Consider the following 15,382-nt stretch of genomic DNA (forward strand, 5'->3'; position numbering starts at 1 on the left):
AAAGGAAGAAAATAAAGTGAAAGTAAACTAGCAAGAAATATAAAAACAAATTGCAAGAACTTCTACAAGTATGTAAAAAGGAAGGTAGTAGCAAAAGTAAGCATTGGTCCCTTAGAGACTGAGACAGATGAAATTATAGTGGGAATTAAGGAAATTGAAGAGACTTTAAACAAATATTTTGTACCTATCTTTACAGTAGAAGATACAAGCATACCAAAAATAGTGGGGAATCAAGGGGCTAATGAGAGTGAAGATCTTAAAGTAATTAAGATCAATAGAGAAAAAGTACTAGAGAAGCTAACAGGACTAAAAGCTGACAAATCCCCTTGACCTGATGACCTACATCCGAGGGTTATAAAAGAGGTGGTTGCAAAGATAGTGGATGCATTGGTTGTGATCTTCCAAAATTCCCTAGATTCTAGAATAGTTTCAGTGGATTGGAATAGACAAAATGTAATTCTGCTATTCAAGAAAGGAGGAGAGAGAAAACAGGGAACTACAGGCCAGTTAGCTTGATATTAGTCATCCGGAAAATGCTGGAATCCATTATTAAGGAACTGGTAACAGGGCATTTAGAGAATCATACTATGATTAGGCAGAGTCAACATGGTTTTATAAAAGGGGAATCATGTTTTACAAATTTATTAGCGTTTTTAGAGGATGTCAAGAGCAGGGTAAATAAAGGGGAACCAGTGGATGAAGTATATTTAATTTTCCAAAAGGCATTCAATAAGATAAGAACATAAAAACATAAGAATTAGGAAGAGGAGTAGGCCATCTAGCCTCTCGAGCCTGCTCCGCCATTCAAAAAGATCATGGCTAATCTGGCCGTGGACTCAGCTCCACTTACTCGCCCGCTCCCCATAACCCTTAATTTCCTTATTGGTTAAAAATCTATCTATCTGTGATTTGAATACATTCAATGAGCTAGCCTCAACTGCTTCCTTAGGCAGAGAATTCCACAGATTCACAACCCTCTGGGAGAAGGAATTCCTTCTCAACTCGGTTTTAAATTGTCTCCCCTGTATTTTGAGGCTGTGCCCCCTAGTTCTAGTCTCCTGGACCAGTGGAAACAACCTCTCTGCCTCTATCTTGTCTATCCCTTTCATTATTTTAAATGTTTCTATAAGATCACCCCTCATCCTTCTGAACTCCAATGAGTAAAGACCCAGTCTACTCAATCTATCATCATAAGGTAACACCCTCATTTCCGGAATCAGTGAATCGTCTCTGTACCCCCTCCAAGGCTAGTATATCCTTCCTTAAGTAAGGTGACCAAAACTGCACGCAGTACTCCAGGTGCGGCCTCACCAATATACTGTACAGTTGCAGCAGGACCTCCCGGCTTTTGTATTCCATCCCTCTCACAATGAAGGCCAACATTCCATTCACCTTCCTGAATACCTACTGCACCTGCAAACTAACTTTTTTGGGATTCATGCACAAGGACCCCCAGGTCCCTCAGCACTGCAGAATGTTGTAATTTCTCCCCATTCAAATAATATTCGCTTTTACTGTTTTTTTTTCCAAGGTGGATGACCTCACATTTTCCGACATTGTATTCCATCTGTCAAACCTTAGCCCATTCGCTTAACCTATCAAAATCTCTTTGCAGCCTCTCTGTGTCCTTTACACAACCCGCTTTCCCACTAATCTTTGTGTCATCTGCAAATTTTGTTACACGACACTCTGTCCCCTCTTCCAAGTTATCTATGTATATTGTAAACAGTTGTGGTCCCAGCACCGATCCCTGTGGCACACCACTAACCACCGATTTCCAACCCGAAAAGGACCCATTTATCCCGACTCTCTGCTTTCTGTTAGCCAGCCAATTCTCTATCCATGCTAATACATTTCCTCTGACTCTGCATTCCTTTATCTTCATAAAAGGTTGTTAGGCAAGATAAGGGCTCATGAGGTTGGAGTCAATATATTAGCATGATAGAGGATTAGATAATGGACAGAAAACAGAGAGTAGCAATAAATAGGTAATTTTCTGGTTGGCAGACTGTAACTTGTGGGGTGCTGCAAGGCTCAGTGCTTGGGTCTCAGCTATTTACAATCTGTATTAATGACTTAGATGAAGGGACCAAGTGCAATGTATCCACATTTGCTGGCGATGCAAAGCTAGGTGGGAAAGTAAGATGTGAAGAGGACACAAAGAGCCTGCAAAGGGATATAGACAGGTTAAGTGAGTGGCAATAAGATGGCAGATGGAGTATAATGTTGGAAAATGTGAGGTTATTCACTTTGGTATTAAGAATAGAAAAACAGAATATTTTTTGAATGGTGAGAAACTATTAGATGTTGGTGTTCAGAAATATTTAGATGTCCTTGGACAGGAAACACAGAAAGTTAGCATGCAGGTACAGCAAGCAATTAGGAAGGCCAATGGTATGTTATCCTGTATTGTAAGGGGGTTGCAGTCCAAGAGTAACGGGGTAGAAATTCACCTCCACCCGAAACAGGGCGCACCTTCTGTTCTTTGAAGTTTTTCTCCGCCGCATGGGTTGCGGTGGAGATGCCGTCGAAATTTGGCACTTGGAAGTTTTTTTTGGCATGTTGGCCTTTATTGGAGTACAAGAGTAAGGAAGTCTTACTACAATTGTACAGGGCTTTGATGAGACCACACCTGGAGTACTGTGCACAGCTTTGGTCTCCTTATCTGAGAAAAGCATGCATGCCTTAGAGGCGATGCAACGAAGATTCACTAGAGTGATCCCTGGAATGAGAGGGTTGACCAATGAGGAGAGATTGAGTAGATTGGGCCTATAGTCTCTGGAATTTAGAAGAATGCGAGGTAATCTCATTGAAAGATATGGGGGCCGAAATTGATGGCCTTACCGCCCACTGCCGCTGACATTCTTCTGCTCAAACCGCCCAGTGCCACTTTCATCGTGGCCTGGAGCGGACAGGAGGGGAGAGCCACTGGGAAGCGCCCGCTGACGTCAGCGGACAGTCGATGCACGTAATACACTCCCACCCGCCGAGATGCCATATTCATGCGGGCGGGAGTCGATTGGAGTCAGCGGCAGAACGGCGGTGGGCTGCTGAGTGCAGGCAGCTCTGTCCTCAACGGTAAGTGTGAAGATGTTGTAAAAAAGGCTAGTGACATTTATTTAAATGATTTCTTTACAGGTACTTCCCTGAATGGGTCCCCTGGAGGTCGTCAGATATTTATTTTCTTTGTTTTGATGCTTTTTATTTTTAGTTCTTCAACCCTCCCTGGGCTCGACTCCATCCTTGGTGGCACTTGGGCGGCAAGCGCCTTTGCTGCCGAGAATGAGAGTTCTCGCCAGCTGCCACTCAGATTGGTGATAAATATTCCAGATTTGCTGCCCGCCGACCTTCGAAGGATCTGGGTGATGAAAATCACACCCAAAGAACCGTCAGGTACCTCTGTGGCCATCGGCGGTCCTTTGGGCGGCAGTCGGGCGGGCGGAGGCCTTCATCAATTTCAGCCCCATAAGATTCTGAGGAAGATCGACAGGGTAGATGCTGAGAGGTTGTTTCCCCTGACCGGAGAGTCTAGAACTCGGGGGCATGGTCTCAGGGTAAGGGGTCAGCCATTTAAGACTGAGATGAGGAAGAATTTCTTTACTCAGAGGATTGTGAATCTTGAAAATTCTGTTCTCCAAAGGGCTGTGGATGTTGAATCATTGAGCATATTCAAGCTGAGATAGATGGATTTTTGATCGGGCAGGAAAGTAGAGTTGAGGTCGATGATCAGCCATGATCTTATTGATTGGCGGAGCAGGCTCAAAGGGCCACATGGCCAAATCCTGATCCATTTCTTATATTATGAAAGGCAATCCATTGGCTGTGTTAAGCATTGGTAGCTCCAAGAATATGAACGATGAATATAAATGCACACCATTATCAATGATATGCTTCATTTATTAACCAAATGAGATATGTGCAAAAAGTATTCATACATTTAAATGACTTATTACATTACTCTTCCCCTGGCAATGCAATGTCAGTGTGTGAGTTCCCATTTGTGTCGCTTGTTTTTATGATGTTAATGTGCAGAAGAAAAGGTAATATGTGAGGATAGTTTATCCCATGGAGACAGAACAAGCAGAGGCTGGCTGTTATTTTCACTCGATCCAAAACCACATCATGCCAGCGGTAAAAATGAACAGCAACAGATGTGCAATAATTACTCAAAGTAATGATGAGCGATTTGGAGATCGATTGTTAGATCTGGTGCCACTGACCGCGTGTACTCAGAAACCTGATCCTTTGCTTTAAAATGAGTATTCCTTATGCATGGATAAATAATGTCAACAGACAACTCCAACAATTCCTCTCTGAAGTCATAGGGGTGGAAATTCAAATGGAGGCTTCTTCGGGCGCTTATAGTGGCTGTTTGTTAAATGGTTTGTGGCGGCAGCCAAAAAATGTGGTTGCTGCGGCCTGAGTGTGGAGTGGAGCACTAAGAGAGGCGTTCCACACATCTCTTAGGGCGCTAGGCCGGATGAGCAACTGAAAATCTGTTGCTGAAGAGTCGGCTTCAAAACGCCGGAAGAGAGGCCTCCCTGCAAAAAAGAAAATCGGCACAAAAAACACAAAAAAATTCCCGATAAAATACTCGCCCCAAATAAAGTTGAATTGCAAAAGAAATTCAAAGGAAGATCAGTTTCACTTACCTTTTTCAATCATTCCTTCCCTTAGCGCCCGGGGACAGGTCTGCAGGCCAGCTTTCTCTGGCGGTATCACCATGGGGCGCTACGGGTGCAGCTCCAACCAAAAATCGCATCGCTGTTGAAACCGATGTTGCACACCGGCGCGACGCTCCCGGGCGATGTTGCTCAGTGCCACCGGCATTGGCACACGGAATGTGCCGAGCAGTGTGAATGCCAGCACTCGCGGCTCCGACCCCTTTAGCTCCTCGATCCGACACTTTCCAGGGGCACTAGCCGACCAAATTTCTCCCCCTTAGAGTTTCTGGAAGTTGAAGAATGGTATAATGCAGAGCAATGAGTTTGCTGCATATTGAGGGCTCCCCTAATAGTTTAACAAGCTTATTAAGAACATAGGTGGGCCATCCACAGTAAAAAGATTGCAAGATCGATCCCCACTCTGCTGAGTTAGCTGATCTCTGCCCAGGTACTGGTATGGATGCTATTGCGTGCTCACTGAGTTGAAGCATCAGCTGGGCACACTTCCCTGATTTCTGTCCGATGATCCCTGCTGGAAATGATTGTCCGATGGGCCCTGCAGGAAATGGTTACTGTCCAATGGCCCCTGCTGGAACGTGCATGTGTGGATGTCGGATGAGATCACGATTGAGCTTGGCTATCAAATTGTCTGCTGATATTGACGAAGCTCCCCTATGACGACCGGTCGTTTGAGCAAAATCACAGAGGAAGCCAACCCTTGTGAAACAATACCTCAGCATTGATTCAACACTTTCAATAGGAGAGGGAAACACATGGATGAGAGAAAATAAAACATGTAATGAGTAGAAAAACAACAGGAAGTAAAGATTGATCAATATCTGTGTAGCCTTTTCTGCATGATTGTTAGAACATAAATATCCAGGACAAGGAAAGGTTGTTTGTCCATCAAAGTCCACCCTCCAGTACCCTAACTCTCCTATCATAGCTCACCCTCCAGTACCCTAACTCTCCTATCATAGCTTACCCTCCAGTATCCTAACTCTCCTATCATAGCTCACCCTCCAGTACCCTAACTCTCCTATCATAGCTCACCCTTCAGTACCTTAACTCTCCTATCATAGCTCACCCTCCAGTATCCTAACTCTCCTATCATAGCTCACCCTCCAGTATCCTAACTCTCCTATCATAGCTCACCCTTCAGTACCTTAACTCTCCTATCATAGCTCACCCTCCAGTATCCTAACTCTCCTATCATAGCTCAATACTCCAGTAACTCTCCTATCCAGTACCCTAACTCAATTAATGAACTGATCCCTCTACTATCTAACTCTCCTTTAGTCCCTTAACTTGTCCATTGAATCACACTGTTCTTGTGGCCTACTCTTCCATCATCCCTCCCTGGCAAGTTTTTTTCCAACTGTTTGAGTAAAGAGGGTTTTCCAAATATCTGTTTTAAGATCATTGCTCACTAATAGGAACAATGGCCTTAAAAGAGATTAATATTATTATTAGCAACCCAAGCTCATTTTCTAGCAAATGTTGATAAAATATTGAATGATTACCTTATTCATCCAACATTTTTATGCCGTAATATCTTTAGTTCAGTGTTTCTGAAGTCAAGTAATTTAATAAAATTCAGGCATAACTGATAATGAGATCCTGTGATATCTTATGTGATATATGTTGTTTTCCATTTTTGCACACAAACATCTTCATTTTACGTCTCAGCTGTCAAGAACCAGGCTACAGGCCACTACATTCTGAATGGCAAAGGAGACAAAGCCAAGACCAAGGTTTTTATTGAACTGGGCATAGAGTGGGCATACACCTTGGAGGATGATATAGAAACTCTTCATACAGATGGCCCTTTGCATGATGCAGTTGTGGTCCTGGTGAGTGATTTTTCTCTCACCTTATTTAGCGCTAGTACAAGACTTTTGACGAGGTTAATAACTTCAGATCTTTGGACATTTTCCTGCCCCGAGATCTCCAGATAAATAGAAATGAAACTTGCAAAATAATCAGATAAAGTCGCTGATCCCCAGCTCCGAGCAGGAAGCTGCACAGGAAGATTTGGAAAATTGCCTTGACCCAGTGTCGTAGTCCTTTCTTTGACCCACATCATCTTCAATAAAAACAGCTTGTATTTGTATGGTAACCGTTGATGCAAGGCAAGTCCCAGTTAGGCATAAACACTTCAAAACTCTGTGTTTTATAGATCAAGAAGGCTGTTGGAGGAGAGCTGTGTTTCATCTTTGGATTTAGCAGTGTAGCGGTTCACATTTTGCATTTACTGCAGAGGAGGGAGGGCTTGGTTTACACCAACCTGTCACTGAATGCCATGGAGGGGGAATCAGTCTCATAGTGGGCTTGCCTCTTTGCTAAAGCCCTTCACATTAATTCTTGGATTACAACAACTTGCATTTATATAACCCTTTTAACATAGTAAAATGTCCCAAGTTGCTTCGGTGGAGTGTAATCAGATAAAAATTTACACTGAGCCAAAGAAGGAGACATTAGGACAGGCGACCAAAAGCTTGGTCAAAGAGATAAGTTTAAAGCAGCGTCTTAAAGGAGGAGAGGAGAGAGAGGTAGAGAGGTGGAAAGGTTTAGGGAGGGAATTGCAGAGCTGAGGACCTAAACTGCCGAAGGCACGATTGCCAATGGTGGAGCGAAGAAAGGAGGGATGCACAAGAGGCTAGAATTAATGGGATTCGGAGTTCTCGGAGGGTTGTAGGGCTGGATGAGATTACAAAGATAGGACGAGGAGAAACCTTGGAGGGATTTTAACATGAGGATGAGAATTCTATAATCAAGGCCTTTCATAAACTGGGAGGCAATATAGGTCAGCGAGAACAGGGTAATGCGTGAATGAGTTACAATGTGGACAGCAGAGTTTTGGATGAGCTGAAGTTTATTGAGAAAGAAAGAAAGACTTACGTTTGTAGACCGCACTTCACAACCACCGGATGTCTCAAAGCGCTATACAGCTAACGAGGTACTTTTGGAGTGTAGTCACTGTTGTAATGTGGGAAACGCGGCCACAGATTTATGTGTCAGCCTAGATTTATATGTTGCATGTGCCTGGAATAGACTTGAAGCCACAACTTTCTGACTCAGAGGTGAGTGTGCTGTCCACTGAGCCATGGCAAACACACATTGAGGTAAAAAAAATAGAGGCCGGCCAGGAGAGCATTGGAATAGTCGAATCTGGATGTAATAAAAGCACGGCTGAGATATTCAGCAACGGATGAGCTGAGGCAGGGGTGAAGATGGACTATGTTGCAGAGATGGAAGTAGGCAGTCGTAGTGATGGAGAAGACATGGGATCAGAAGCTCAGCTCATGGTCAAATAGGGTCACAGTTGATGATGAAGACGTCTGAGGCCATGAAGCGGTTGATTCAGTGTGAGCTGCCCTGTGTAAGTCCTTGCACCATGCTGAAGGCAGCTCCTCTGAGCAAGCATAACATCTGATGAAGTATTGACCTTTATTGCAAGGGCGTTGGAATAGAAAGGGAAGAAAGTGATGTTTCAGTTTTATAGCGCCTCGGTCAGACCCTATCTGCAGTATTGCATTCAGTTTTGGGCACCGCACCTCAGGAAGGTTATAGATTCATAGAATCATAGAACGATACAACACAGAAGGAGGTCATTTGGCCCATTGTGCCTGTGCCGACTCTTTGGGAGAATTATCTCATTAGTCCCACTCCCCTGCTCTTTCCTCATAATGCTACAATGTTTTTTCCATTTCAATTATTTATTCAATTGCCTTTTGAAAGCTATTATTGAATCTGATTCCACCACCCTTTCTGGTAGTACATTCCAGATCATCATAACTTAATACATCATTTTTTCCTCATGTTGCCTCTGGTTCTTTTACCAATTTCCTTAAATCTGTGTCCTCTAGTATTGATTCTTCTGCCACTGGAAACAATTTCTCCTTATTTCCTGTATTAAACCCTTCAAGATTTTGAACACCTCTATTAAATCTCCCCTTAGGCCAGTTCTGCACAAAGGAGAAAAGATTCAGTTTCTCTAATGTTTCCACGGTAAGTGAAGTCTTTCATTCCTGGTACCATTCCAGTAAATCTCCTCTGCAACCTCTCTAAGGCCTTGACATCCTTCCTAAAGTGTGGTGCCCGGAATGGGATACAATACTTCAACTAGAGTCTAACCAGTGTTTTCTAAAGGTTAAGTATAACTTCTTTGCTTTAGTACTCATTGGGCTGGATTTTCGTTTTTTGCCGCTTTTGGGGCAAAAACACAGGCGGGGCGGGAACGTTACCGGCCGGGAGTAGATTGCGCACTCGTGAGAAATTTTCACTATCTTGGCCCTGAGTCAGGCGCGAAAAGAGGCGTTGTGCTACTTTCACGGCACATGACCGGGAACCTTGCCAACTAAAGTACCAGGCTGGGAGCGCTCCACGAGAGGCCTTGGGGGGGGGGGGGGGGGGGGTAGGATAAAAAGCACAAAAACACAAAAATAAAAACATTCCCAAAACATTGCCCACGCCACCACAACACAAATCGCTAAAAAAAAAATGAAGAATAAACACTTGCACTTACCATTTCTGCACTTTACCTACCTCACCGCCGCCGGCATGGCTGGACCACTCTGGTTTACCTGTCGGTTATCGCAAGGCGCCTTTCAGGATGTACAGGTCAGGTGCTCATCAAAACTCGCACCAGTGTCGCAACGAGAGGCATTGCACACCCAACACGGCTCTCCCTGGTGGTCGCAAAATCCGACCTGAAGCTCCCGACGGGTCGCAGATCTCACCGCCCCATTTCACCCCACTACAAAAATAGTGGGCTACATTCCAGAAGTCTTCAAGTGCACGCAAGGTAGTCCATAAGTCTTGGCTCTGCCAACATTTTTCTAAGCTCTCTGGACATAACTAAGTTTGGTCAGTCCCTGCACTCTATATCGGGCAAATCTAATCTGTACCTGTGTAGATTACTCAGTGATAAAAACAGAAAATGCTGGAAACACTCAGCAGGTCAGGCAGCATCTTTGGAACGAGAAACAGAGACAATGTCTGAGGTCCATAACCTTTCATCAGAACTGGAAGATGTTCAAAATGAAGAGCTTTTAAGCAGGTACAGAGCCTGGGAAAAGGGAGCTGGAAATGAATGAAAAGGAAAGCTCTGAGATGGGTGGAGGGCAGGAATGATTAAATGACAAAAGTGATGATGGTGCAAGGCAAAAGGAGATGATAATGAGACAAATATAGAATCACAAGATTTCTCAGTAGCTTGGTTAGAAGACTCTTAAACACGGTGATGAATTTCCACATATCAGACCAAAAATACCAGTTGCTACAGCTGTTCAGATGTGGTATCTTCAGCAATCCATGACATCGATGGTGGCTTTCCAACTGTTCTTTTCAACCTATTTCTTTCAGATTATCCCTCGGAATAATAGCACAAAATCTAGTCTCACCTATAACTACATTATTCATGAGGACTCCTTGCCAACCATCAGCAACAATAATGTACTTCAGGAAGATGTCGATGCATTTGAGTGGGCTTTGAAGAGCTGGTCCCAGTGTTCCAAACCGTGTGGTGGAGGTAATTCTGTCTGAATATGAAGTAAAATGCGAATGTCTGTTTCACCAGGGGTTTGTGTTTTGAAGTTTTTTAACCATAGCAAAAGAGTTACCTGTGAACCATTTAGTGTGTGAGGGGCTAAGCACAGTGTGAGCCTTGGCTTAGTGGAAAACATGCTCATCTCTGAGTCAGAACATCATGCATTCAAGTCCCACTCCAGAGACTTGAGCACATAATTCAGGCGGACACTTCAGTGCAGTACTAAAGGCCTGCTGCATTGTCGGAGCTGCCATTTTTCAGGTAAGGTCCTGCGGCATTATTTCAAGGAAGAGCAGAGGAGTTCTCCCTGATGGCCTGACAAATATTTATCCCTCAACCGACACCATTAAAACAAATTATCTGATCAATATCACATTATCACATATAAAAACTTCACGGTGGGGCGGGCAATAATCAAGGGAATAATGGAGGCATGTGAAAAAGGAATGGCAGTAATCATGGGGGATTTTAACCTACATATCGATTGATCAAATCAAATCGCACGGGGTAGCCTGGAGGAGGAATTCATAGAATGGATAAGGGATTGTTTCTTAGAACAGTATGTTACAGAACCTACAAGGGAGCAAGCTATCTTAGATCTGGTCCTGTGTAATGAGACAGGAATAATAAACGATCTCCTCATAAAAGATCCTCTCGGAATGAGTGATCATAGTATGGTTGAATTTGTAATACAGATTGAGGGTGAGGAAATAGTGTCACAAACGAGCGTACTATGCTTAAACAAAAGGGACTACAGTGGGATGAGGGCAGAGTTGGCTAAAGTAGACTGGAAACATAGACTAAACGGTGGCACAATTGAGGAACAGTGGAGGACTTTTAAGGAGCTCTCTCTTAGTGCTCAACAAAAATATATTCCAGTGAAAAAGAAGGGCGGTAATAGAAGGGATAACCAGCCGTGGATAACCAAGGAAATAAAGGAGAGTATCAAATTAAAAACCAATGCGTATAAGGTGGCCAAGGTTAGTGGGAAAATAGAAGATTGGGAAAATTTTAAACGACAGCAAAGAATGACTAAGAAAGCAATAAAGAGAGGAAAGATAGATTACGAAGGTAAACTTGCGCAAAATATAAAAATGGATAGTAAAAGCTTTTACAGATATATAAAACGGAAAAGAGTGACTTAAGTAAATGTTGGTCCCTTAGAAGATGAGAAGGGGGATTTAATAATGGGAAATGTGGAAATGGCTGAGACCTTAAACAATTATTTTGCTTCGGTCTTCACAGTGGAAGACACAAAAACCATGCCAAAAATTGCTGGTCACAGGAATGTGGGAAGGGAGGACCTTGAGACAATCACTATCACTCGGGAGGTAGTGCTGGACAGGCTAATGGGACTCAAGGTAGACAAGTCCCCTGGTCCTGATGAAATGCATCCCAGGGTATTAAAAGAGATGGCGGAAGTTATAGCAGATGCATTTGTTATAATCTACCAAAATTCTCTGGACTCTGGGGAGGTACCAACGGATTGGAAAGCAGCTAATGTAACGCCTCTGTTTAAAAAAGGGGGCAGACAAAAGGCAGGTAACTATAGGCCGGTTAGTTTAACATCTGTAGTGGAGAAAATGCTTGAAACTATCATTAAGGAAGAAATAGCAGGACATCTAGATAGGAATAGTGCAATCAAGCAGACACAGCATGGATTCATGAAGGGGAAATCATGTTTAACTAATTTACTAGAATTCTTTGAGGATATAACGAGCATGGTGGATAGAGGTGTACCGATGGATGTGGTGTATTTAGATTTTCAAAAGGCATTCGATAAGGTGCCACACAAAAGGTTACTGCAGAAGATAAAGGTATGCGGAGTCAGAGGAAATGTATTAGCATGGATAGAGAATTGGCTGGCTAACAGAAAGCAGAGAGTTGGGATAAATGGGTCCTTTTCGGGTTGGAAATCGGTGGTTAGTGGTGTGCCACAGGGATCGGTGCTGGGACCACAACTGTTTACAATATACATAGATGACCTGGAAGAGGGGACAGAGTGTAGTGTAACAAAATTTGCAGATGACGCAAAGATTAGTGGGAAAGCGAGTTGTGTAGAGGACACAGAGAGGCTGCAAAGAGATTTAGATAGGTTAAGCGAATGGGCTAAGGTTTGGCAGATGGAATACAATGTCGGAAAATGTGAGGTCATCCACCTTGGGAAAAAAAACAGTAAAAGGGAATATTATTTGAATGGGGAGAAATTACAATATGCTGCGGTGCAGAGGGACCTGTGCATGAATCCCAAAAAGTTAGTTTGCAGGTGCAGCAGGTAATCAGGAAGGCGAATGGAATGTTGGCCTTCATTGCGAGCGGGATGGTGTACAAAAGCAGGGAGGTCCTTCTGCAACTGTATAGGGTATTGGTGAGGCTGCACCTGGAGTACTGCGTGCAGTTTTGGTCACCTTACTTAACGAAGGATATACTAGCTTTGGAGGGGGTACAGAGACGATTCGCTAGACTGATTCCGGAGATGAGGAGGTTACCTTATGATGATAGATTGAGTAGACTGGGTCTTTACTCGTTATAGTTCAGAAGGATGAGGGGTGATCTTATAGAAGCATTTAAAATAATGAAAGGGATAGACAAGATAGAGGCAGAGAGGTTGTTTCCACTGGTCGGGAAGACTAGAACTGGGGGGCACAGCCTCAAAATACGGGGGAGCCAATTTAAAACCGAGTTGAGAAGGAATTTCTTCCCCCAGAGGGTTGTGAATCTGTGGAATTCTCTGCCCAGGGAAGCAGTTGAGGCTAGCTCATTGAATGTATTCAAGTCACAGATAGATAGATTTTTAACCAATAAGGGAATTAAGGGTTACGGGGAGCGGGTGGGTAAGTGGAGCTGAGTCCACGGCCAGATCAGCCATGATCTTGTTGAATGGCGGAGCAGGCTCGAGGAGCTAGATGGCCTACTCCTGTTCCTAATTCTCATGTTTTTATGTTCTTATGTTCTTATTGGGATTGGATTTTGCTCACCATTATTAAACAGTAAATCGGACAACAATTTCCAGTGACCACACATGTGCAGTTAAATGCAGATATCAGCAAGCTGCTGTCCGAGTTGCCCTGCTCATCCAGAAGTTTTGCTATAGCAGTATCTCACCAAGAGACTCTGCATTCAAATACACGTGGAAGGGCGTGAAGTTGCTGCAATAATCTGATAGATACCCACTAAACACACCTGAAAAAGTTAATGCTTGTCCATTTTGTTGTGAGTGCATTTTTAACGGTGTGCTAAGTCTTAATTGCTGCCAAACAACATCTCTGGCAGTAAAAATTAACGTTTACAAGTCTGGAGTCTCATTTCTTCAGATTTTAATTATTGTTGGAGTATTACTAAAAAAAATGTAAGTTAAAAAATTTTTTATTTTTATTTTTTGGGGTTGGGTAGGAAGGTAAAGTGTTAAAAATCTGAATTCCAACCGTCTCCAACCCGCACACTTCCAGTTTTAACAGAGGGTGGACGGGGGGTGCGGGCAGCCAACCAGGTCCTAGGAGGCGAGCGGTTTATTTAAATATTATAATGAGGCTGGAAGCCTTTGCGTTAAGCTCCATTTTCAATTTAACTTTAGCTGGTCAGGCCTCGTGAATCCCGCCAGCTAAAGTAAAGCAAGGATCGCTGGACCCAGGAAGTAGGTGTTTTCGCACATATCTCCTGTGTCCAGCATTCCTGTCTAACCTCCTTCCCATGATCGGTGGCCCCCTCCCACCAATGCTCCTCTGGCAGGTGATCATTAACGACCACACCACCGCTCCCCCGGCCCCCAACTCATCCGGCTCCCCTCCCCCGGTCTTCCATCACCCGATTCACACCCAACCACCGCCCTGCTGGTCTCGTCCTCTGATCCTTCTGGTTCCGGCCCCCAATCTTTATCCAACCCCCCCACCACCCGTCCTAGTCCCAGCCCCCGATCCTTCTCTGAACCCCCTGCCCACCCCCCACCCCCGTGCTAGTCCCGTCCTTGGCTCTATTCCTTTTCTGTTCCCTCCGGCCCCCCCAAACCCGTGCTGGTCCCATTCCCAGCCCCGATCCTTCTACGACCCCGCTACCCGTATCCTCCCACCCCCATGCTGGTCCCGGCCTCCGATCTATCCCCTATAGAGGGCGCCACACTAAAATGGTTTCTAATTGCCACAAGATCCAGTACAAAAGCCCATAGAAAGTATGTGGGCAAATGTACGTTAGCATCATTTATTCACAGCTGAGTGCAAAATACGGGCCAACACTCTTTGTGGGACCTTGTTGTGTGCAAATTGCTTGCCATACTTCCCTACATTACAAGAGTGACTACATTTCAAAAATACTTTATCAGCTTTGGGACATCTTGAAGTTGTAAAAGGTGCTTTATAAATGCAAATTTTTCTTTCTTTCATGGCAGTTTGAGAATTCGAATTCAGTTTATAAAATCTGGAAATAAAAAACTGTTATCGGTAAAAGTGACCATGAAGCCGTTGGATTGTTGTAAAAATCCAACTGGTTTACGAATGTCCTTTCGGTAAAGAAACCTGCAATCCTTAACCAGCCTGGCCTATATGTGACTCCAGTCCTACACCAAAGTGGGTGACTGTTAACTGCCCTCTGAAGTGGCCTAACAAGCTACTCAGTGTATTCAACTGCTACTCAATGGTTCAAGATGAAGGCCCACCCCATCACCTCAGAGCAACTTAGGATGGACAATAAATGCCGACCTGGCCAACGACACCCACATCCTGAGAATGAACAAATAAAATGATGAAGAATGGGTTGGGATGAAGGATGCAGCAAGTTGCTTTGTACAGTTATGTTTATATATAATACAATAGTGCAAGTTGTGTTTCGCTCGGAAAAGTGACTAAACTTTTGTTATTAGGTTTTCAGTACACGAAATACGGATGCCGCAGGAAGACTGACAATAAAATGGTTCATCGTAGCTACTGTGATGCAGGCAAGAAGCCAAAACCCATCCGCAGAATGTGTAACCTGCAGGAATGTACACTGCCTGTGTAAGTACCAAGTGTTGCTGACGCCTGCTTCATTTACCTCCCTATCTGAAAATCTGCTCACTACAGAGCCAAACACTGCCACTTCCTCTGAATAGAAGACAATTTTGAGAATTTTGGCAGGCTGAACACAAACAGTGGAATGATTTTCTGCTTGTCTGCAATGGTTGCCCCTTTGCGCTCAT

The 15,382-nt window shown here is 43.9% G+C and overlaps 1 protein-coding gene across 1 annotated transcript in view; it reads left to right on the forward strand.

Annotated features, from left to right (window-relative positions):
• The window catches only part of LOC139263961 (A disintegrin and metalloproteinase with thrombospondin motifs 3-like), a 930,658-nt gene that overhangs the window by 889,698 nt on the left and 25,578 nt on the right, over window positions 1-15,382 (forward strand). Inside the window, exons 17-19 of the mRNA XM_070880060.1 lie at window positions 6,354-6,517; window positions 10,032-10,197; window positions 15,068-15,200. Coding sequence (XP_070736161.1) covers window positions 6,354-6,517; window positions 10,032-10,197; window positions 15,068-15,200 — 463 coding nt within the window. The remainder of the gene's footprint in view (window positions 1-6,353; window positions 6,518-10,031; window positions 10,198-15,067; window positions 15,201-15,382) is intronic.

The sequence above is a fragment of the Pristiophorus japonicus genome, chromosome 1 (assembly GCF_044704955.1).
Source record: "Pristiophorus japonicus isolate sPriJap1 chromosome 1, sPriJap1.hap1, whole genome shotgun sequence".
In the NCBI taxonomy this organism is placed as follows: Eukaryota; Metazoa; Chordata; class Chondrichthyes; family Pristiophoridae; genus Pristiophorus; species Pristiophorus japonicus.